Source organism: Mus caroli, unplaced genomic scaffold (assembly GCF_978045245.1).
Source record: "Mus caroli unplaced genomic scaffold, Mus_caroli_1 scaffold_1, whole genome shotgun sequence".
NCBI lineage: Eukaryota > Metazoa > Chordata > Mammalia > Rodentia > Muridae > Mus > Mus caroli.
The window spans coordinates 86,316,160-86,338,362 of NW_028227256.1; the positions used below are offsets into that span (position 1 = coordinate 86,316,160).

The 22,203-nt window shown below is 47.4% G+C and overlaps 1 protein-coding gene across 16 annotated transcripts in view; it reads left to right on the plus strand.

Moving 5' to 3' along the window:
• Positions 1-22,203, plus strand: part of Agap1 (ArfGAP with GTPase domain, ankyrin repeat and PH domain 1) — a 435,924-nt gene that overhangs the window by 355,976 nt on the left and 57,745 nt on the right. For 10 of the 16 annotated variants that reach the window (XM_029480713.2, XM_021160509.3, XM_085839378.1 and 7 more), the window contains one exon: positions 19,862-20,016. In XM_029480713.2, coding sequence (XP_029336573.1) covers positions 19,862-20,016 — 155 coding nt within the window. Of the gene's footprint in view, positions 1-11,313; positions 11,392-19,861; positions 20,017-22,203 lie in introns of all 16 variants that reach the window. The other 6 variants (XM_085839355.1, XM_085839372.1, XM_085839356.1 and 3 more) reach the window with 1 other exon arrangement.

The following is a 22,203-nucleotide window of genomic DNA, read 5'->3' on the forward strand; positions in this document are numbered from 1 at the left end:
AGGGGAGGGGGACCATCCCTGCATCCTAGCTGACATGGGAGGAGAGAAGAGATGAAGTGCCCACTTTGGCTTGGAAGCAAGGCTTCCAGGACTTGAGGGCATGATATGTGAAGGGAGAAGGAGGAGAGAGAACAGGAAGAGCCACGGGGAGGCACCTGGAGCAGAGAGGTTGACTCTTCTGCTCTTTTCCATGCGAGTCGGGTTATAGACATATAGAAGGTATGTTAGGGAATTTTACTTTTTTGTGTTGTTGTCCTATAGGGGCAAGGGTCCACCTGCCTTAAGAGCGTTGTCTGTGGTGGACGCCCTGCTGAGGGTTATACAACACCCCTTGGCTGAGCATGAGCCAGGCCGCCTTTCAGCTTGCAACACCACTGCTCTGACCATCTCCCGAATTGCTAAGTTCACGTGTTTCCTCTGCAGGTCTCTTAAACCAAGTGAGACTTACAATTGAGCACGTGTTCTGATAGCTGCTTGGTCCTAGGACTTGGGGTGAGAATCCTATGAGAGACAGCCAGGCTTAAGGGATAGACAGAGGCTGTAAGAATGAGAAGAGAGGTCTCGGCCATGTGCCAGTGGGGCTGACTTCCTGCAGAACAAGCAGTAGCTACAGAGAGGGAGACAGACAGAGCAAGACAGACTGTTTCCAGCATCGCCTCAGGTGCTTCTTTTTTTGACAAATGAACTATGGAAAGAATGTGTTATCACGCTGTCCATCATACCTTCCCTCGTGTGTCTGCCATGCATATGGGAGTGGGGTGCATGTGTCTGCATATGGCGGCCAGAGTTTAACACTGGTGTCCTTCCCCATTGCTCTCCCACTTGTCTGTTTGTCTGTCTGTTTTTTGAGGCAGGGTCTTTCACTGAACCTAGAGCTCACTAATTCAACTAGGTTGCCTGGCCAGTGAGTGTCAAGGACCCATCCGTCTCTGTCTCACACCCGCACCCCATCCCCAGGGCTGAGGTCACAGACAGGTACTACCATGTCACATTCGTTTTTATGTGGATACAGGGAATTCAGATTCAGGTGCTCCCGCCTGTGCAAAAGGGACATTTCTTTGATTGAGTCTTTTCCCTTAGCCCCTGTCATCCTTTTTCAAGAGGAGCCATTGGCTGTTAGTGCATCGTCTCTTCATAAGGAAAAGTGCATCTGTTTCTCTCCACCAGAGGCTGTTAGCCTTTGAGTGTGATTCTCCCTGCGTCTTCCTGTCCCTCCGAGGTAAATTCAGGACACTTCAGTGTTGAACAGGTCGTACGGATGGACCGAGATGCGAGCCACCCTGAAGAACAGTATTTCATAAAACCATCGATTTTACGGAGACTTAACAGAAATCCAATTCATAGCACCCTTCAGTTTCATTCAGTACAATCTCAGGTGTACTTTTAAAACTGGTGACTTCCTGAGATCAGAATCTGCAGTGTATGAGGATTAAAAGATGCAGGGCAGCTGGGTTTTCAGGAAACACTTGCTGGCTTCACTTCTCAGATTGGAAAATTTGCTCATGAAAGTTGGGTGGTTCCTCAGAGTAAATGTAAAGGCTGATTCAGGAATTACTCAGAGTGAACTTTGAACCCACATTTTCTCTGGGTCTTTCATGCAGTGTTCTCCGATATTCTTACTTTGTGACTCTTTGCGCCTTGCATGGGCTCAGTTTCACACAGCGGGCGAGGATATTAGCACGTACCCAGCCGCTGACCATATGGTCTTCTTGGCATGTCTCAGGGAGATGGAGTCTCTGCACAGACAAGGAGTCAGGACATGGAGCCCCGAGTCACTCCACAGCCACCTATGGCGTTGCCAGGTGTGGCCACCAGTGCTTCCAGAGTGTGTGTGATTCCTGTCCTTTCTCCTTTGCTTTCTTCACTTGCCCATCTCTTCCCAGGCAGCTAGGGCTATTAGAAGATTACTTGTAGACCCCACTATTCAGATCCAGTGTGGTCATTTTCCCATCTGTAAACTAACCTGCCCACCCCCAGGTGTGTGGACCTCATGCATTGCTACCCTGCTCCTTTTCTTGGGAGCTTGCAGGCCTAAGCTCTCTGTAAAAATGCCCTGCACAGAAGAAAGAATATATGAGGACCACCCAGTGATGCACATGTGTAGATTCGTGTCTCGGGTGTCCCTATTGGCTCAGTGGCACTTTAGCCACAGTAAGATCTCAAGTTGACGTTAACTTGCAAAGTCCAGTGAGTAGAAGAAATGTGATGTTGTGTCTCATTGGCATAGATACTGCTATCCCTGAATTTGCAGCATTACTGCCAACATTCTGTTCTATGGAAGCAATGTAAGTGAGAGGAAGAAATGCCCTAGGAGAAAAGTCTTAGTGATACACTTTAACTGAGGTGTTCACTGAGGTGTTTAAGAATTTGGGAATGGGCACGTGTTCAAGTGGCTTCCTTAAACTAGTGGTATTATATAGTTAAATCATTTTATTTAAAAATTATTAAGACAAAGATCCTCTTTTAAAAAAAAAAAAGAGGTGAAATAGAGACAATCCCATGTGCTTTTGTACACACACACACACACACACACTTTCCCCTGTAAGCCTGTCATCATCGTGACATTGGTTATGGCTGATAAACCTGCACTGATATCTTGTGATTTAAGTCCCTACTTTACCGTGCTTTCTTTAATCCTTATTGAAGGACTTTTTCTGTTCCAGCATCCATGTTACCTTTAGTTGTTCATCTTCTCCATTGCTTTGGACCCCTCTTGCCTGGGGCATTTTTTTCAGACTTCCTTGTTGATGAGCTTCACCTATTGGGAAGACATCATGGGTTACTCTGATGGAGATGGCTACTGGTGTGTATTAGATGTTTCTCTAAGACTGGTGAGGAAGAGACTGTAGATAGCACACCATGTCTGTGTGCCCTGTACACTCACTACATGATTTCTGTCTGCTGATGCCAACGTGTCCTTGTTTGTGCAGTGTGTGTCAGTGACACTAGGTCTCCAGTCTGTGAACTGTTCTGTCCTTACCCCATCGTGGGCTCCTCAGGGAAATCACTGTGCCCATCCTCCACTGAGGGCAGAGGACCTATAGAAATTACTTGTAATGCTTCTCGAGAGTCACCAACTCTTCCTCACTGGTTACTCTTAACCTAGAAAGTCATGTCTTCATTTCATGGAAGCCATGACTATTTGATATTCTAGTTTGTAAGCCAGCTTGGCTCCTTGAAGCATCCCAGATGTGGTAGTCAGCGCCCTTACAATGGTCTTGTGGACTTTGGAATGCAGCTGCATCCGTGTGTAAGGGGTGGGAGCAGGGCGGGGGGGTCTATCTTATGCTTCTTCATCAAATTCTGCCATCATAAAATATTTCAGCCTCGGGCTGGAGAGATAGCTCAGTGGTTAAGAGCACTGACTGCTCTTCCAGAGGTCCTGAGTTCAATTCCCAGCAACCACATGGTGGCTCACAGCCGTCTGTAATGGGATCTGACGCCTTTTCTGGTGTCTCTGAAGACAGCTACAGTGTACTCATAAATGAAATAAATCTTTTTTTAAAAAAATTTTTAAAAAGATATTTCAGCCTCACCTTTTGGTTTTCCTGCATTTCTGAGATCCAGTCCTGCAGTTCTGAGATCTAAATAGTACTGGCTCTTTCTATATGAAATAAAAATATGCCGTGTACATAGCATAGAACCGGAACCATTATTATAACATGATCTACCTACCTGCTTCCCCCTCCCCCATCTTGCTGGCTATAATAATGGGATATTTGAGTAGCTTCCTTATCTTGCACCTTTTTTGGAAAAGTATATATACCTGAATCAACATGGCACTTCCAACATGGTGCATCCTTCCAGAGGGGAGGTAAAAAGGAAAGAGTGGCAGGGAACAGGAAGTTAGCTCACTTCTGCCATAACACTAAAGTAGCTTTCCCTGGCACTCTCCGTTAAACCTGGACAACGTTGGTATATTTGATTTCTAATGAAAGAAAGCAGATGCTTTATTATTTTGATGGCTCAGCACTGCGGCGCTTCTCCCTGGCCCTCCTTCAATGGTAATGACCTTGTTTAATCATTCACAGTGACTAAGGAGCGTGCTAAAGAAACCCTGACGTTATGGTCGGAGCAGTTTTATGGGAAGAGATTGTTAGTGTGTAAAGGAATAAATGTCTGAATGAACAGAGTGAGTTTAGACTTCTCTTCCTCTCCGGTCTTTTCACACTGACTACGGAGAATATTCCGGATTCCGGATTCCAGACTCTGTCATTTCTGAAGCTGCACATCAGCATTACCCTAGGAGGTTTCTGCAACTGGCCCCGAGTTGAAGCAGCTCGCCTGTCTCTGCTTGATCCCATAGCAATTCTTCTCGAGTTCAGATGCCACATGTGAGAGAGCCGCAGCGTGGAACGCTTCGCCCCCGCCCTTTGGACCGCGGCTGCAGAAACAGCAGATCAAATGCAGAGGCCCTTGTTTGCTGCCATTGAGGCTGGTGGTCCAGTGATCACAGCCCCTCAATTACAGCCCTGTGCAAGAGCACGAGCAGTGGTCATTAAATAATTATGCCTTTGATTAGTTACTTAACTAGTCAGTGCTTTGAAATACGATAACTCAATTTGGAGTTTTATTAAAAAACAATTTTTCCCTGGTATCATCTAAAAAGATTTTGTGTTTAAGAGAAGAAAAAAAAATCTGCAATATATTTTTGTTGGAGGAAATTGAGAAAGAAAAGAAGAAGAAAGAAACGGAAGGGGTGGGGGCCAGGATGAGAAGAAAGGGAAGGGGCGAGAGGCGAAGATGAGATGGCTGTTTCCCATTATCACTCACTCCTGACATGGGAACACTGAGGGCCCCAGCACACTGTCCGTCCCCCAACCCCCAGCCCCCATCTTGACTGACTCCACAGAATGTCAAGATAGTCCTAGATGAAGTGAAATTAAGTCAGGGCCTTGGTTATTCTCAGACCCCACTGTTGCTGTCTGTTGACTCATGTGTGTGCATGTCTGTCACTGGTGGAAGCCAGGCATCAGTCAGCCCTGCAGTACACTGTAGCACAGCCAGGACAGTATCCTCCACGGTCCCAGGGACCTGTGGTCCTGTCTTCTACTCTTCCCATGTGCTTAGGAGAACATGAAAGCCCAGAGGCCATGGGCTCCTGGTCTCAGCTTCCTCAGAGACACAGCCCCAGGAAAACCAGGAAAGATGCCCCTTCAGATGGGCCAGACAACAAAATCTACATTATAAACGCACATCATGGAGACAATGCTTGTTTATGCTGGCATCTTACAGTTAACCCGGTTCACACTCTAGCATAAGACAGATATCCAGTTGCCTGGGCTCCCCTGAAGTTCTCCATCTATAGTACAGTACATCTCTAGGCTAGAAAAGAGTCCCACCGCCCCCGTCTCGGGAGCATCTGGTTTTCTGGTGAGTCTGGAGTTTTGCATTGATTTTGTTTTTGCTGTCTGCCATGGTTACTGACATTTCCCAAAGTACCTGCATCAGTCCACTACATAAAGGCCCTTGGCAATTTTCAAACCCAATGTGTTCTCGTTAAAATGGTGTCTGTGATAAAGAAAGCCATTCCGAGTTATTAGAAATGAAATTCAAACTATTCAATTAAGGATCGATGGATTGTTCCAATGGTTTCCTTTTGGGAGATATTTTATTGCCTGTGGTTTGGAGTTGGGAAGGTGACTGGTCTCACTGGGAGCCACCAGCAGCATAGGTATTTTGTCTGAAAACTTAGCTGTGCTATATCCATCTGCTTGGTCTCAGATTGTGTTTAGTCCTTTCTAAGTCCCTCTTGAAAAGTGCTTCAGCAGGACTCTTTCTCTGGTAGGCAGCCATTGTGTGAAGCCCCTGCACAACGCTAGTGAGTTCACATGACCCAAAATCTTCTGAGTTGCATCTTATGGTGGAGTCACTGCCTTTTTTAATAAAAGAGGTAAATGTTTCCACAGTCTGGTCGAGCAAATGAATGATCACACAGCTGGACAAAAGAAATTCCCCACCCCAGTCTCAGGACACAGTTGCTGCAGACAAAAGATCATGGGCAGCCTTCATTGGAAGTGACACAAAACCACTGTACTGCCCAGCAGAGCCTCCTGGGCCTCCCTCGTGACACAGTCAGCCCACAGCTCTGAGGAGCAAAGGTGCTGTTTTCTGCACTGATAGGATGTATACTGGTAACATCTTTAGATGTACACACATCCAATTCCAGGGATCCAAGGAATCACCCTGTCTGACAAAATGAAGGCTTGGTTTCTCTTAAAGGAATCAGCTTATCCTCCATTGTATGAGCAAGAGAGTTATTCGTTTGCTTCTTGGGGTGAGATGTTATTAGAAGTGAGTGTTCTAGCCCCTTCCTCCAAGTAGGTAAAAAGACCTGCTTGCTCTCCTAATTGGTTCCGAGGGCTGCAGCAGCCTCATTCCATCAGCCTCCATCAGTGTGTTGAGGATGTAATTTGCGTGCACCGGGAACACCCAGCATGGCCAACCCACAGGCCTGAACATAACCTTCTCATGGGTGCATTATCTTAAATCAGCTATCCAGGAAATAGGTATGTAACCAACAAAGGCAGAAGAGCAGCGGTGACATTAGTAAGTCTGGTGAGTGATGGGGGAGAATTTAGGATAAAGACTTGTTGTCTTGAACATGCCAGCAGACTAAGGAGTATTTTGATTCTATTTATAAGAGCTGGTTGGAAGTCTCTGCACTGAGAATCTGCTTTCTGGTAGATGTTCAGCCTTTTTCATGCCGTTGTGAAACAAAGCTATTGTTTTATTTAGGAAAACAGAGTAGTAGAAACTTTCCTTTCAGATGAAGTTCTGAGTCCCTGAAGATTGCACTAATCTGTATGAAAAGCCGTAGCTTCAGGAGTGAGGAGGTATGTAATAGTCAAGAGCTGTGCGTGCTAAGTGATTCCAGTCACTCCGGCTTCATAGAGAGCCGTCATTTACACATTTTCTCTCCTCTGTCTTTGAAAAGACCGAGGCTGTCTGTTAGCGATTACCAAGAGTCAAGAGTAATATGTCGTACCTCTTTTGCTCGAGTGGACCGGGGTTGTTCTTTGTAGCCATCAGGCACTTTATAAAGACACTGGAGTAGGGGTTACACCTGCCATTCCTATTCAGAGCATGACTTGGGCAGATGGTGCAGCTCCACAGATCTGAATGTGCAGGGTGGCAGCCACCTCTTTCCAACCTGATGGCTGCTGGACTGGAGAAATGACTGAACAGTGGAGTGTAGGATATAGCACACTCAGCCTTCTCAGTTCTGATATTACAGGTTCCAACAGGGGCAGCTTCTGGTCTCTGAGAATGGTCCTCTCAGTCTAGCACAGTGCTCATAAAGTCAGTGATATCATTGTTGGATCACATGGCCACCAACTGTGTCTTTGTGCTTTTAGCTTGAGTATGTCAAATTTTCAGTCCTTTTTATCCTTAGGAAATAACTTTGCAACCATTGTCATGTATAATCTTGACCGTTAACTGGGTATGACTTGGAAGCATCCTAGAGACAGACTGCTGTATAGTTGAATTGCTAGATTGGGTTAACTGAGGAAGGAATCCATACCCTAACTGTGAGTAACACTGAGCCGTAGGCTAGGGTCCTGGACTGAATAAGGATAAAGGGCACTGAGCACCAGTACCCGTCTCTGCTTTCTAACTGTGCATATGGTGTGACTGGCTGCCTCAAGCTCCTGCCCCCTCTTCCTGCTCGTCCCGCCCCCCCCCCCCCCATCTTCCCTATGTTGTCAGACTGTCCCCTCCAACTGTGAGCCAAAACAAAGCCTGCCTTCTTTACACTGCACTTGCCAGATGCTTTGCTGAAGCAATGAGAAAGGTATTAATTACTCAGCCCAAGGGTGATGCTCTGCCCTAAGGGCTCAGCCAGCAACCTGTTTGCTTCTTCAGCCCCCTGCTCTGGCTCTCCCAAAGCAAGCCTGGGTGTGACTAAGTTCACTGTGCCTGTCATTAGGAGGGTGACATTTCCCCTTGCACTCATAGCTGTGTGTTATAAAGCCTAGTGATTTTTCTGTCCTATGTTAAATTTTTATTTGTAAAATGAAAGGACACCCAAGGTCTGTGCTTGGTTCCAGCCTTGTATCTCCTGGGCTGTCATGTCCGTGAAGTTGTCTACCATTGGAGACCTTGGCACAGGCCCTGTCATTTAGGCAGCTGCTGTAATCCAGATGAATACCTGGGCTCATCCTGTAGGCAGAGCTGTAGGGCGAAAAGAGCAACCCTGTGCTTTCACCATGCTGCCCTTTGTCCAGCTCCACGTGAAATCCTGAGAAGTGACGTCAGTAACAAAACCAGACAGACAAAAGAGTAGTGTTCATGAAAGTTTTTTGAAAAACCTGAAATTTAACTTAGAGATTATCAGTGGGGTACACAGTGTTGCCTACCTGTGGCCTGTGGTAAGAGGAGTTTGAGACTGGCCTGGATACATGGTCAGACCCTCTCAGGAAGAGTAAATAGTTTGCACAGAAAACCATTTGAGCCTGATGGCCTTAGGCATCATGCTTCTTGGCAAGACTTGAGACCAGGGGATGCTGTAGTGTATGTGATGGTTGGCCTACCGCATGGGGCTGGACTTCTAGGGGCTCCATTTGATACCATGTGGCTGTTTTCCCCCAGAAGATGTTATCGATGATGATGATTCTGGTTCTTGTTGAAAATCTCCTAAGCAAGGCGACTTAAGCAATCAATGCCCCAGAGACAAATGCTCATATCACGACCTGGGTATCAGCCAGAAAACAGCCATTCGTTTGCAAGGAAGAAAAAGCCATGACATTTTATACGTTAAAATTGATTATTTCATCAATAGGTTAATAGAAATCCAGGCTGTAAGTTCACTTCCTGGTTATACATCCCAACCATAATGAGAGAGCAGAGCATTGAGAAATGCAGACTGTGAAACAACCAGGGAGAGTTTCCAGGCTGAGCTTTAAGCTGGATTCTACCTATTTATATGTAAATGTTTCAAAAGAGGTCCGCTTGCTCAGGACGCTTTGCTTTGCGGTAACCACTTCTTCCAGGAACTTATGAGATGTGCCCAAGACTCTGGGAGCATCCACTAGTGAAGAAGGAAACACATATCCCATTGTGGGAACATGGTATAACCTGTGTGTGTGTGTGTGTGTGTGTGTGTGTGTGTGTGTGTGTGTGTAGCAAGCCTTTGTTTTCTTGAAGACTGACTGTGAGCAGTTGGATTTCCTTCATTGCTTGTGGTTGATTGACATCAGTGCTGGCCGATAGCTGGACAGCCCTTCCCAGGTGTCTTGTTCCCTGGGACAGATCTTGAAGACCCAGAGATGAGAAAAGTCCCTCCACTCTTCTCCCTTACCCACAGTAACCCCCATGAAAAGTTCAGTCTCGACCCACAAACAGTCGGAGAAAGGCTCCAGGCAGCAGCTGCAGCCGTAGGCATTTACTGGTTAGGGATTACATTTCTTATCATATTATGTGTTGTTTACAACACAAAATATATCGTGAGCCTTAGGTGTTTAATTATAGCAACTTTAATCATTTTAAGACAGTGGACAGTGAACTCACAGTTGTTGGCTCTCATGATTAAACTTTGAACTAAATATACAAGGCCATGCCGGGCAGTGGTGGCATATGCCTTTAATCCCAGCACTTGGGAGGCAGAGGCAGAGGCAGGTGGATTTCTGAGGCCAGCCTGGTCTACAAGAGTGAGTTCCAGGACAGCCAGGACTACACAGAGAAACCCTGTCTGGAAAAACCAAAAACAAACAAACAAAAAGCCAACCAAACATATGTGTGTGTGTGTGTGTGTATATATATATATATATATCGCCGTATTTCAGAACCGACTCTGCTCCCTTGACAGCTCAGGTTTCTCCCATTTTGATGATATTTATAAAGAAACACAAGAAGAGTGGCCAGCAACTGAACTCACCTAGACATGTCCCCAGGTTACTTACTACCCATCAGGGACCCGTGTTCACACAGCTTAACCAGGGCCTGAAACCACACTGCCTGCAGCTAAGTGACTTGAACACTTCAGCAGACAGGGGTTAATGGTTAACCTATCCCGAGTCAGGGTCAGTCTGGCCTCCTACCCATACTGCATCACCTGATGTGAGCTTCCAGCAGGTTCTCTTCCTGACTGTGGAGTTGAGAAACATATGACCCGTGGTACCCTTCCTTGGGAGCATGGCAACTTTCATCCCTGGTGAATATTTTAGTGTCTGCCTACAGTGGCAGGCCCGGCCTAGTAAGATACATGGCTCTGCCTTTGGCTCCCAGGAGCCACTTTGTCAACTCCTGTTGGGTTTTGTGACCTGTATCCTCAGAGGCTGTGGGAATGCTTAAGCCATATTTTTCCAAGCCTCAGGTGTCCTTTGTGTGTGTGTGCGTGTGTGTATCTGTTTCTGTGTTTCTCTGTGTGTGTGTGTGTGTATCTGTTTCTGTGTTTCTCTGTGTGTGTGTGTGTATCTGTTTCTGTGTGTCTGTCTCTGTGTCTATCTGTGCGTCTCTCTCTCTCTCTCTCTCTCTCTCTCTCTCTCTCTCTCTCTCTCTGTGTGTGTGTGTGTGTGTGTATGTTTCTGTGTGTCTATTTCTATGTCTGTCTATCTGTGCGTGTCTCTCTCACTTTCTCCGTGTCTGTGTGTGTTTGTGTGTGTGTGACATGCCTGTGTCCCTGGAGTTTCTTATCACACATCTGTTGGGCAGTGTCCACATTTGTACTGCACTATGCCATACTTTTGGCTCAGCATTCCCTGCTAACCCTAGCCTTCCTCTGGAAGTGACTTGGCGTCTGTCCTTTCTGAAGAATCTGAGAAGCCTTCTGCTGTGGGGAAGCCCACCTGGTCTCCAAGATGGTCCTGGGGCGTTGCTGCTATCCGCCAGTGTTCATCTTCTGGGGGGTGAAGAGTTGTTAACAGCGATGCTCTGTTTTAAAAGACCTGCCTCTGAAGCACACACCTAACCTGCTTTCCACCAGGATTGCTTGCTTAGACACATTTTTGTACTTGGTAGACAAAGAACCCGTAGCTTCTGAAGGATGGCCACAACAGCCCAAAGGCCAGCATTTGCCCTTCAGCGAGTAGCCCCAGATTTACCAAGGGGACGTACACACATTTGCCTGGGAACGACTTTGATTTTATGAGCAGTCAACTACCAGAGCTGGCACACCTGCCTTCTCAAGCCCCTCTGTGCTGTCCTGGGGGGAGTGGAGAGCCAGCAGAGGAGCCCTTGGGTGCTGCCCCCCTGCTGCGCGCTCAGCGGTGACTTCACGCGCTACTTTGACATTTCTTTTCTCCCTTTTTCATTTGTTTTCTTTTCCTTTTTGTTGTCTCTTCCCCCCCTGCCCTCTCTGCTCTCGGGATGCAGCCAAACGCAAAGCATGGAAACTAAACCGTGTTGGTAGCCTGCGCAACATATACAGCAGCAGCAGCACCAACACCGAAGGTAACTGCACCCCGCCTGCACCCGCCTTCCCTCCTTCCTTCCTTCCTCCCCATGCAGACATGGAAATGCGCCAGCCTGCCCGCCCCGCAGCCGCATGCCCCCTGTTGTGTTTGCAGTCCGCCCTGTGGTCTTTTCATCCTTTTGTTTGTGTGTTCTGTTTTACCATTCATGTTCCTTTCAGCTTACTTAAATTTTGACCTTTCCCTTCAGTCGTAGGCTAGTGATGCTTAAATTACTTTGGAAACCTATTTTCTCCTCTTTTTCCCCCCCTTTCCTTTATACATGTGGGCACTCAATGTAATATTTCCCAAGTTATTATAGTTTTTTAAAGTGTTAGTATCAGGTGTAATGATCTGTAGCCAAATACAATAGTGTGCCGTGACATTTAAGTAACAGTCTTAATTTGTTTTGTGGAAGCATTCTCCATAATGCTCTCTGCAGCTCTAATCCAGAGGCAGCAGGCCTGGGCCATTTGCATGGGCTGCTATTGCTTGTAAATTCCGTATATTGTTTTGTTTCTAAAGGTCGTCTGGTGCCAAAGTTCACAAATTGACTTGGGTTGCTTTTTCACCGAAGACAGCCGTCATTGCTTTTGTATAATAGCAGATTGAATTCCACCCCCACCCCCCACCCCCCCACACACACACACGCCTTCATTTGAACAACACAATTATAAATTGCCTTTTTTTTTATGATTACAAATGTCAAGGGTCAGAATTATTTTGATGCCAGGCAAGGGAAACCCAGCACCATCCACCCAGGTGCAAGGAAGGGAGGCTGGCGGGTAACGGGTAATGCGTGATGCAAAGCAGGTCACAATCCAGCAGGCCCCATATAATAGGGGGATTTCTTTTTCACTTAAGTGCAAGCCAAATGGGTCAAGTAATGGCGAGCTCTCGCCCTACCACTAATTGACTTATTTGGGGATGATTATAACTGTAATATTTTTCTTAATGTCACTGTTTTCTGGGCTGTTGATTTTAGCGTTGGCCAAGCAGTGGCATTAAATCTCCTGTAAATTTTAAATTGCACACCGTTTCCGTAAACAAAGTCCCTTCCTCGCGTCCTGGTCATTAACCTTTCCTGATTTATGTCCCCATCCCCTCTATGGTCCCTTCACAGTTACTCCTGCCTCACAACCAACAGCTCTGCTCTCAAGCAGAAGTGAATGCACAAAACAAGAGCCACACTTGCAGGGCTGCTTGTTAAAAAGCCATTCTGTAATTAGAGTTGTGTCTGTACCCCTCTGAGGGGAGGTTATCTACCCCTACACCACTGCATCCTGGCCTGGCCACATGTCCCTTCCAAGTATTCAGGAAACAGAACTGAGAGAACAGGGGTGTAAGAAGCCATGTCATCAATTACAATTTTTTTGTTGAGCTTAAAGGATATCAGTGTGCTCCCTCCCAGGGTTTTTTGGTTCAGGGTATGAATTATCTCTTTCCTGTGTCCCTACCATGCACGTCTTTCTTTTATATGGTGTATTAGGGTTCTCTAGAACCACAGAACTTATGGGTCGTATCTGTACTAAGGGAATTTGTTGATGACTTACAGTCTGTAGTCCAACTCCCAACAATGGTCAGCAGCAGCTGTGAATGGAAGTCCAAGGATCTAGCAGTTACTCAGTCCCACAAGGCAAGCAGGCGAAGAAAAGACAGCGAGAGTGAATCTTCCTTCTTCCAATGTCCTTACGTAGGTCTCCAGAAGAAGGTGTTGTTAGCCTATTGGACATAGAAAAGTACTTCTGATCTGTGGATAAGGAGAGAAGGAAAAGGACCGGGGGTTGGAAGAAGTGAGCACTGCTCGGTATGCAGAGCCCAACCTTCTGCCAGTCAGCAGAGAGAGAGTGCCTGAGTATAGTCACCTCACACTGCAGATGACCCGTGTATCCTAGGATCAGCCAAACGCAGAAATGGCCCAACATTTCTGATCTCTCTACCATTTCTGTCCAGAGAAGGACAAAGAAAACCTACTCTGGGTCATCATTGTGTGGCATAGGCCTCTCAAGCAGGATCTGGTCTGTGGAGTTCTGACTTAGTTACTAAAATTCAACCCAAAGACTCACTCCATGGAAAAATCACTTGTCAGTGCAGGGACAAAGTGGCAGAAGCTAGCATACCTAAGTGCTGACTGTGTTAATGTGCTGCCTCAGTTACTGACAAGACACAATGCCTAGAGGTATAGAAGAAAGGGGTTGTTGGGGCTCACAGGTTCAGACGATGAATCCATGGCCAGTATGGTGGAAAGCATGGCAGCAGGCAGGCAGACAGCCAGGGAGCAATAGCTGAGAGCTCATGTCTTGAGACAGAACCATGATGCAGGGAGAGAGGAAATGGGTGCTAACTACGAATGGCAGTTGGACCTAGGATTCAAATAGGAGCTAAAGCCAGATTGTGAAATCTCTGCTCCAGAATTGGCTTCAGGGGAAGAAAAGCGAGATTGACCATGTTGACCATGCTGGGCACTCAAAACACTTGGGCAAGCAGAGAGAGGGGGAGGGTGGTTGGGGGCCCAGGGGACCCAAAACAGAAAAGACAGAGACAGCTTCCCAACACTGATATGCAGAGCACTGTTTGGCCATCACGTTCATCATATCCATCTTTCCCTTTAGAAACAGAAGGAAATTTAAGAGCAAAGCTGACCTTTATGCTATGGTGGGTTTGAGCTGACAGTTTAAACTTTATCAAATTGGCTTCCTCCATCTGATAAAATACCTAAACTACATGTCAAGTGGGGGGGGGGGTTTGTTTGTTTGTTTGTTTTGTTTTCGAGACAGGGTTTCTCTGTGTAGCCCTGGCTGTCCTGGAACTCACTCTGTAGACCAGGCTGGTCTCGAACTCAGAAATCTGCCTGCCTCTGCCTCCCAAGTGCTGGGATTAAAGGCGTGCGCCACCACTGCCCAGCTGTGTTTAGGCTTTTAAAGGACAAACACGGAAGCATTGTACAACATATATTGCTCAAAAATTTAGCATACAAGGCTGAGCCTGTGTGTGACATTGCTTCACGGGGGCCCACAGGCCCAGGTGGCGAGATACCCAGAGACTGAAACTGTAAGCATTGTCTGTCTGTTTACAATTAACATCAAGGACAGTAGTCAGTGGGCTCTTTAGATCCCAGGGATATCTTCCCTTGCAAAAGGAAGGTGGAGACAGACCCACAAAATGTGGCTGCTAGCTCTCTGTATCCCCAGCTTCAAGCAATCTAGAGTCTCCTTCCTACCTCCCACACTCAGGCAGGATTCTTTACAGAGAGGTGCAATGACCTGCTCTCAGGCACCCTGTAAACAAGTGTATAAGAGAAACCCTTCTCCACCATGTGGATCTTCCACTAAAGAAACCCCTTGCCAACGTTTATGAATGGAGGGCAGAGTTGGTGTCTGTGTTGAGCAGAGGTATGGTATGCCCTACCAAAGGCCCATCCTTCTGTGGCAGAAACCAAGGACAGGATGCCCTTCTCCCTGGGGGGCCTCGGCTGTTTTATTTTCTGGTCATGCTCAGTGGTGCCCATCTGGATACCTCTAGGCTTACTGCACTCGTGACTGACATCAGCCATACCAATGTGGATACTTCCCTCCTTCACCTGAGCCCTCCTTTCTGCACAGTGCCAAAAGCCCACGTCATTCTTGCTAAGTCCCTGCTCATTAGTGTAGCAGGAAGCATGTTCTGCCTTATGGCCAAAATCCCTGATGGACCTTAGGGTCAGATCCCAGGCTCCAGGAAGCCTGGGAGACCATCTTCCTTCTCCAGAGTGCAGACTCACATGTGACCAGTGACAGGCTGACATAAGTGTCCCTGGCAGGCCATTCATCCTTTCAATTTGGAAAACAAACCCACTCGGCTCCCTTGTCAGGTCACACCACTTTGGAGCATGGCTCTGGTGGGGCCTTGGTCTTGGTGGAAGCTGTCTTTCCCATTCCATCTGTGAGGTCAGTATCGGCAAATGTCCAGCTCTTCCCCATTCTCTGTATTCATCCTCATCAGGTGTCTCCGGTTAAAAACAGCCGCCACATATTTGAACTATTTTCAGCTGTCTGTAGCCCTTTAACCCTTTGCCTGCTAGAATTCCACAAAAATAATTGATGACTGATTGGCCCATTAACCTTTAAGGGAAAAAAAAGTTTGACAGCCTAGACTTGTGTAATGAGGAGGGATTCCCTGTGAAGTCGGTCTGATGGCTGAGATGCTCGCCCCTGAGGAGGCAAAATTAGCCCCCCGGGGCCGAGTCTGCATAGAAACTGGACACAATTAGTGCACTATCCAGTGTTATTAATGTCATTGGGAATAATTGGGCAGGTTGGTTTCGACAGGTTCATGGCTCTAAAATACTATTATAGTGGACCTTTCCACAGCCAACCGTTAAATACAGAAAACTGTTCAAGTCCCCCGGAGCCCAATCACTGTTTCAGCGAGCTGGGGACCAGAATGTACATAGCCTGGAACTTCAGGCTAGGGTGAGGTGGCCTTTGGGCTTCTCTTTGGGGTGGGAAATAACTTTGTGATTGTGTGGATATCTCAAACTAAGAACATGCTTCTAACATATGTGCCAACTGGGTCTTCTATAGCCGTGAGACTCTTTAAAGTAAACTCTACATAAGCCACTATACCTGTCATTAGTAGTTGGTTTGTATCTGCAATGACACCAGGGATAAAAACACCAAAACGGGCCCTTCTCACTATCCAAGTATCTATCATTTGGGCGTGAGGCGGTGGCAGTGAGGGACACCTGTCATCTTCTTGGGAGACAGAGGCAAGGTGGGATCTTGAATCTTAGGCCCAGTTTCAAAAGCCCATACATAAATAGAGGGCTATAGTGCTCAGCTCTCTGACTGATCCACCCCACACTGCCAGTTGTGCTTAAGATCAGTTTTAGAGCTGGTTGCTAAAAGAAACCTAGTATCAGCAACTGTCAGTTTATAAAGTAACACAGCCTTCTGGCCACTGGGGAATTGACTGGCACTGTGACACCTGGTAATATGTCTGAGCATTACAGGAAGGAGAGTGTTCCATTGGGCCATCCGCTTTCTCAGTCACCGCCACACCGTACAAGTCTGAGCATGGATCAAGTCTGAAAGCCTCCGGGGGGCAGGGGGGCCATCCATAAGCATTCACTGTTCCCTGGCAGATCCGGCCAGTACCTGTTCACTGGCTTCATCAGTACTTGTTCTAAGTGACAGAAACCTTTGTGAAGTGGTAAAGGCCATAAAGACAGTAAAACATCCCGTATAACCAGCTGTGGGACAGGAAGGTGTAGCCAGCTGGCTGCAGGAACATCTGGGCTTGGGCCCTGGAAGCTGTTGGACTTCCTAGCACTTGTTTACTGCAATGTGCTGGTGGTACTCAGTGGCGTCCCCTAGAGGGCAGGGCAGGACCACACCCCTTGGGTACAGAGTGTTCTTAGGCTTTAGGGTTAACATCTGTCATATTCTGGAATGAAGTGTATTACAGCAAGCCTCAGAAAGTTTCAGGTTTCAAAACACTTTTGCTCTTGAGTTTTCAGATTGCTTTATGTACCCACAGAATATATTATCTCTGGGCTTTACTGCCCTCCCCAAATTCCCTCTTTTTAAGATGGATGACTATACTTTACTCAAGACCCCTATAAAAGCATGGGCCAGGTGAAAGAGGGGTACAGGCTTGTGAGGTGGCCATACAATCTGCTTCCAGCCTCCGGAATGGGAGGCACTGCACCGTGTAACTTGTCTGGCCTCCCTCTTACTCTCCCAGCTGTATACCTTTCTCCCATCCAAGTGGGGGATTCCGCATGGCTGAGCATTCAGGAGACAGAAGAGGTATCTATGCAGTGCCAGCTGTTTCAGAGAAACGGGGTCAGACTGGGTGCTCATTCATGGGCTTAGAAGTGAGGAGTCAGAGCAGTGCTTGTGAGGGAGAGACCAGGGGAGGACTGAGCACAGGAGTGCACAGTGTGAGGTGACACTCTGCATGGGGTGGGATAGAAAGGTGTCTGTCTGTGGGGTGTACATCCTAGGCAAGTGGTCACATTTATAGAAGGACTCTGGGAGCTTGGGGTAGAATGAGGAGATCCTCAAGAACATACGAAAGGTGGCCGTGAAGAAGCGGAGAGGTGCAATATAGGAAAACCACCAGGAACGGGGCAGAGGGATGTCTGTGTCCACTGGAAGGAAAGCTGGCAGTGTGGTGCAGTGGATTCTACTGGACGCGACAGGATCCTGGTGCTCCTATGAACTCTGCCCCTTTGGGTACCTTACAGAGGCACATGGCTCCCAGGACAAGGCAGAGCCAGGGTGGGCCTTGGCAGCTCCCTCTGCGTATTACAGCTACCCAAGCTGGAATCAGAACGACACAGACAGCTTGGTGATATCCTTGTAGCACTTGGATACACAGCCGTCACCTGAGTATGAGTGTCCCTACAGAGTAGGGTCCTTCAGAGATCAGGCTCTGATACCCAAGACCTGGAGCGGGTAGCTGAGAGCCCTGAGACCATGCCTGTACCTGGTGCCAGTTAAACCCATTGCCTCCCGCTCACACTGCAGCTGGTGATCCCGGCTAGAAGCACGGGCAGAAATCCTCCAAGGGAGAGCAGTGTCCAGAGCTCTATACTGAGAGGCTCATGGTCGTCATTTCTCCCCTGAACCTGCAGTAAATCCCGGCCAGAGGGAACTCTTACCATACTTGAGTTTCACAAATGCAAGGTGACATAAGGTTATGCACAAATGTCTCCATGAACAGTACTCACGTCCCTCGGTGAATGACCAAATGTCCCTCTTTTCTACCCATGAATTATATAGCTTGTCCCTGCCCTACCTGTCCTTCCATTAGGAGTTTCAGTCCTGATTCAGGGTGTTGTCTTATTCACCCCTGTGTGGTAAAAGTTGTAATGAATGAATAGTATCCTGACATAGACACTTGTGGATCAAGAGAATGGGTCTTTTCAAGACTACAGATGCCACGCGGCTGCTGGTAATTGCAGGGTGTGGCTGGCTGCAGGTTAACTTTGGAGAATCCTGTCTGTCTGAAGTTACCATATATGGTCTTTTTTTTTTTTTTAATGAAAACACAACTAGTCCCCATGTCCAGAGGCCTAAGGCCTCCTCCCCAGCCGTCCTCCATACAGTACGTGGACTTGTTCCACTCCACACAGAGCGCCATTCATGCCAAGGCCTGCCCTTTGAATTCTTACTACTCAGGTTCCAAAACCCAAAGAGAACACACATGGCCAGTGCCAAGCAAGCTGGGCTCTCTGGGAGAAGCTAGGGGTCTCCACAGAGATGTGCTTACCCACCCTCCAGATGGTGTTCAGACTGAGCAGCCTGGCAAAGGCCTGCTAATCCGTGTAAAGGTTCAGAGAGCCAGCTTGCTTACGTTAGCATCTCAGAACACAAAACACTCCACACAAGTGTGACACACAGTGTGCCATAGTGACCGGTGGTGGTGGTGGTGGTGGTGGTGGTGGTGGTGGCAGCAGTGGTGGTAGTGGAAGTGTTACATTGAGAGCATCAATGAGTGTCCCATTAGTGTCTCAGTTCCTAGGAGTAGGGCTTAGTGACATCCATGAGATCAGGAGGCGGGAAGGGGTTCCTTAGGAACAAGTGACCCACCGTGTCCTTGTCTGCACAAGGCAGGGTGGGGTGTGGGGGTGGACGGAGGATGACTTAATTGATAAGCCAGTCTGCAGGTTACTCTTTTATTGTGACTACACTTGACCACATAGCCAGTGCTAGGCCAGTGTTACAAACTCCTCCTCTGCTGAGGCATGTGTAGGGTCTAGCCTTGGCTTCTGGCTGTGTTTTCCTGAGGCCAGGCTGTGCACTGGTGTGCTCATGCACAGTATTTAGCTCATGATAAACTTAGGAGCTGCCTGTGCCCGATCCCCAGTGGAGGAGAATGAGCCTCAGGAGTGGAACTTACCTAAGGACAGCGGGGCAGGTCGTATCCCACGATGTGGACACAGCTTCTCTTCCCCTTTCATAGCACATGTCTCTCTGTGGTCACCTAGCTAGACCTGTGTCTACTAAAGCCCTCTGAGTTGCCTGGATTCACTTTGTCCAAGTCTCAATACCGCTCCCACTGGTAGTTGCCTGGCCCTGGAAGGACACCCACCTTAGTGTTCCCAGCTCACCTGGATCCAGATCCAACTGCATTCATAGTCTGATTTCATATCTAGCAGAACTAACTCCATTTTCCTCCTGCAGACCCAAGGGCCAGCTGTAAGTTGCAGACTTCCCTTTCCCAAGTCACTTGGTCTGTGCCCACACAGAGATCCTGACATTCTACACTGTCTTTCCTTTCTCCCCGTCCCCCACAAGCATCGACTGAAACCTAGTTATCTCTGCTGGCTTTTGGAAGGCATGCGGATCAGATCTCAGCACTCCCATCCCATGTGTGCCACCAGCCCCATGCCGGTGCCATTAAATCCAGAGGCACTTGTGACAGGATGGGTTTGGGCGCTGCTGTCATGAAAGTGAGCTCTTCATCCCACCTCTGTGTTCCAGAGCAAGAAGAAAACTTGGAGTTTATCATTGTGTCCCTCACTGGCCAGACGTGGCACTTTGAAGCCACCACATACGAGGAGCGAGACGCATGGGTCCAAGCCATCGAGAGCCAGATCCTCGCCAGCCTGCAGTCGTGCGAGAGCAGCAAGAATAAGGTAAGGTCCACAGCAGGCTGCCCCACAATCAAGGCTGGTGATCATTAAAGGGAAGAGAAGGCCCAAGTGGAGCCCCAGGGGGGGACAGAGGCGTCAGATGGCTTGTGTGGATGACAAGACCCAGGCATGCTTTGTGAGGAAAAAAAACTAAGTAATTGAAAAGATAAAACCACTTTGTATCTACAAACACCGTGCATGTTTGGTGTCCTGGCTTGGCCGTCCGTGTGTGGCAGGGTGTCCGACGGGAAGCTTTGCTGTGGCGGCCAGGGCTACATGGGAAGCTTTCGCCTTTCTCTGTAGGCGATGGAGCCTTTGGACTCTGCCTGCTTATGCGCCCATACTTATTTTTTTGTTGTTATTGTTTGAGGCAGAATAAATCAGAAAAAGAGACATGGACTTAAAAGATGCCCTATGCTGCCCTGATAAATGTCTCCAATGTCACGGGGATACAGACGCACAGGAGACTGTAGGGAGTTTGGGCAGGGTGAATTTTCTGTTTTTTTAAAGTCTGGTGTATGTTTCATTCAGTAATTAAAAAGAGTCCTCCAGCAGTTGTTTGGCCAGGAATAAAAGTGTGTTCAGTGCATTTTCCAGGCCGCTGCTCGGTGATCTTCCTTATACTGGTCTGTCTTTCCCAGCCGGGTTCTTTCCATTTCAGTCTTTGAACCCTTAGATAGTCAGGACCCTTTGCTGACCCATTGAGATTCTTAGTGAGCATTTTGATTTTTCAAACTGCGATCTACTGGAAACCAAAGAAAGACATTGCCATCCACCTGCGGTTTCATTTGTAGGCATTTAAAGAAGCCTCTGCCCGTGATGTATGGCCAGCTTTGTCATTAAGAAGGGAGTCTGTTTTTCAGAGAGACAGGGTGTGTTATTTCATTACCCTCTTGAGCCAGACAGGGTAAGCCAGACCACAGCCATTATTAGCATTTATGTAATTTGCTTCTCTCTTAGAAGATAGTTTATACCCAACTGGGAAGAACCACAGTCTTTTATTCTGAGCTCCCTGAATTCCCAGGTCATGTCCCCGTCCAACCACCATGTGTCTCCCTCCTCACCAATGGGCACAATGACACCTGCCATCCACAGGCTTGGGATTGTAGCTTCAGAGCAGGAAAGGGGACATACACTGCTGATCAGACAAGCGCATCCCAGGTTGTACGGACAAATTAATCTCACATCCTCTGACTGTAGCCATACCCCTTTTCTCTTTGATTCCAGAAGCTCTGGCCAGTGCTGGCTTCTCCCATTTTACTTCCTTGAGAGCCTTTTTCCAGCTTGCTACTCTGAACCCAGACAATAAGATACATTGGACCAGAAGCAGATGCAAGCCCACCAGAGCTGTCCTTTGTATCCATGGGCAAACATACTTGTAGAAATGGCTTCCCCTGGGAGGGGACCCTATGAGCAACTCAAGGACACCAGATGTGAACCTGGGTAGCTGCTGGTTTGATTGTGAGAAGGTCACATACAGTACCCCCATCACAGATGGCTTGAGGAAGTCCAGACTCCATTAGAAAGAGCAGTACCCAGTATTTCAGCTCCTGGTAGATAATCCAAATCTGACTCAGAGAAGCTGACCAGTGAGCCACAGAATATTACAGGTTTATGGAGGCAGATAGTCAGACCACTGTGTGTGTGTGTGTGTGTGTGTGTGTGTGTGTGTGTGTGTGTGTGTGGCACCTTACACAAATCAAGTTGTTAAAAAATGATTTCTGATTCCAAAAGGGAATAAAAACATAGTTCATAATGCGGATTAAGCAATAGCAACAAATAGATAACTTATTATTAAGTAACAAGAGATAAATTGTTAGCACAAGGTACCTTAATTTGTAAAGAATTTGTACACAAACAGAATTTATTCTAAGTTATGAAACTGATCAGCTGTGGCTTTAACTGTAATTTCAAATGCATATTGAATAAACAAAATTTTTAAAAATACACACATCATTACCCGCTCTGCCCTTTTGCTTTCAAGATTTCATCCTTCCTGCGTTGCATAATTGGGAATGTGTGTAGAGGTTTACAGGTAGCATGCTCCTCACAGCACTGTCCAAGGTCTAAGACAATAAGAACAGTCCAGATGTATAGTCAAGGAACGTGCTGTACCCTCACTCCGTGGACTCCTATGCACGCACTTAGTGATGAAGTCAGAGGTTCGGTTGGCATTGAGTGACAGGCAGA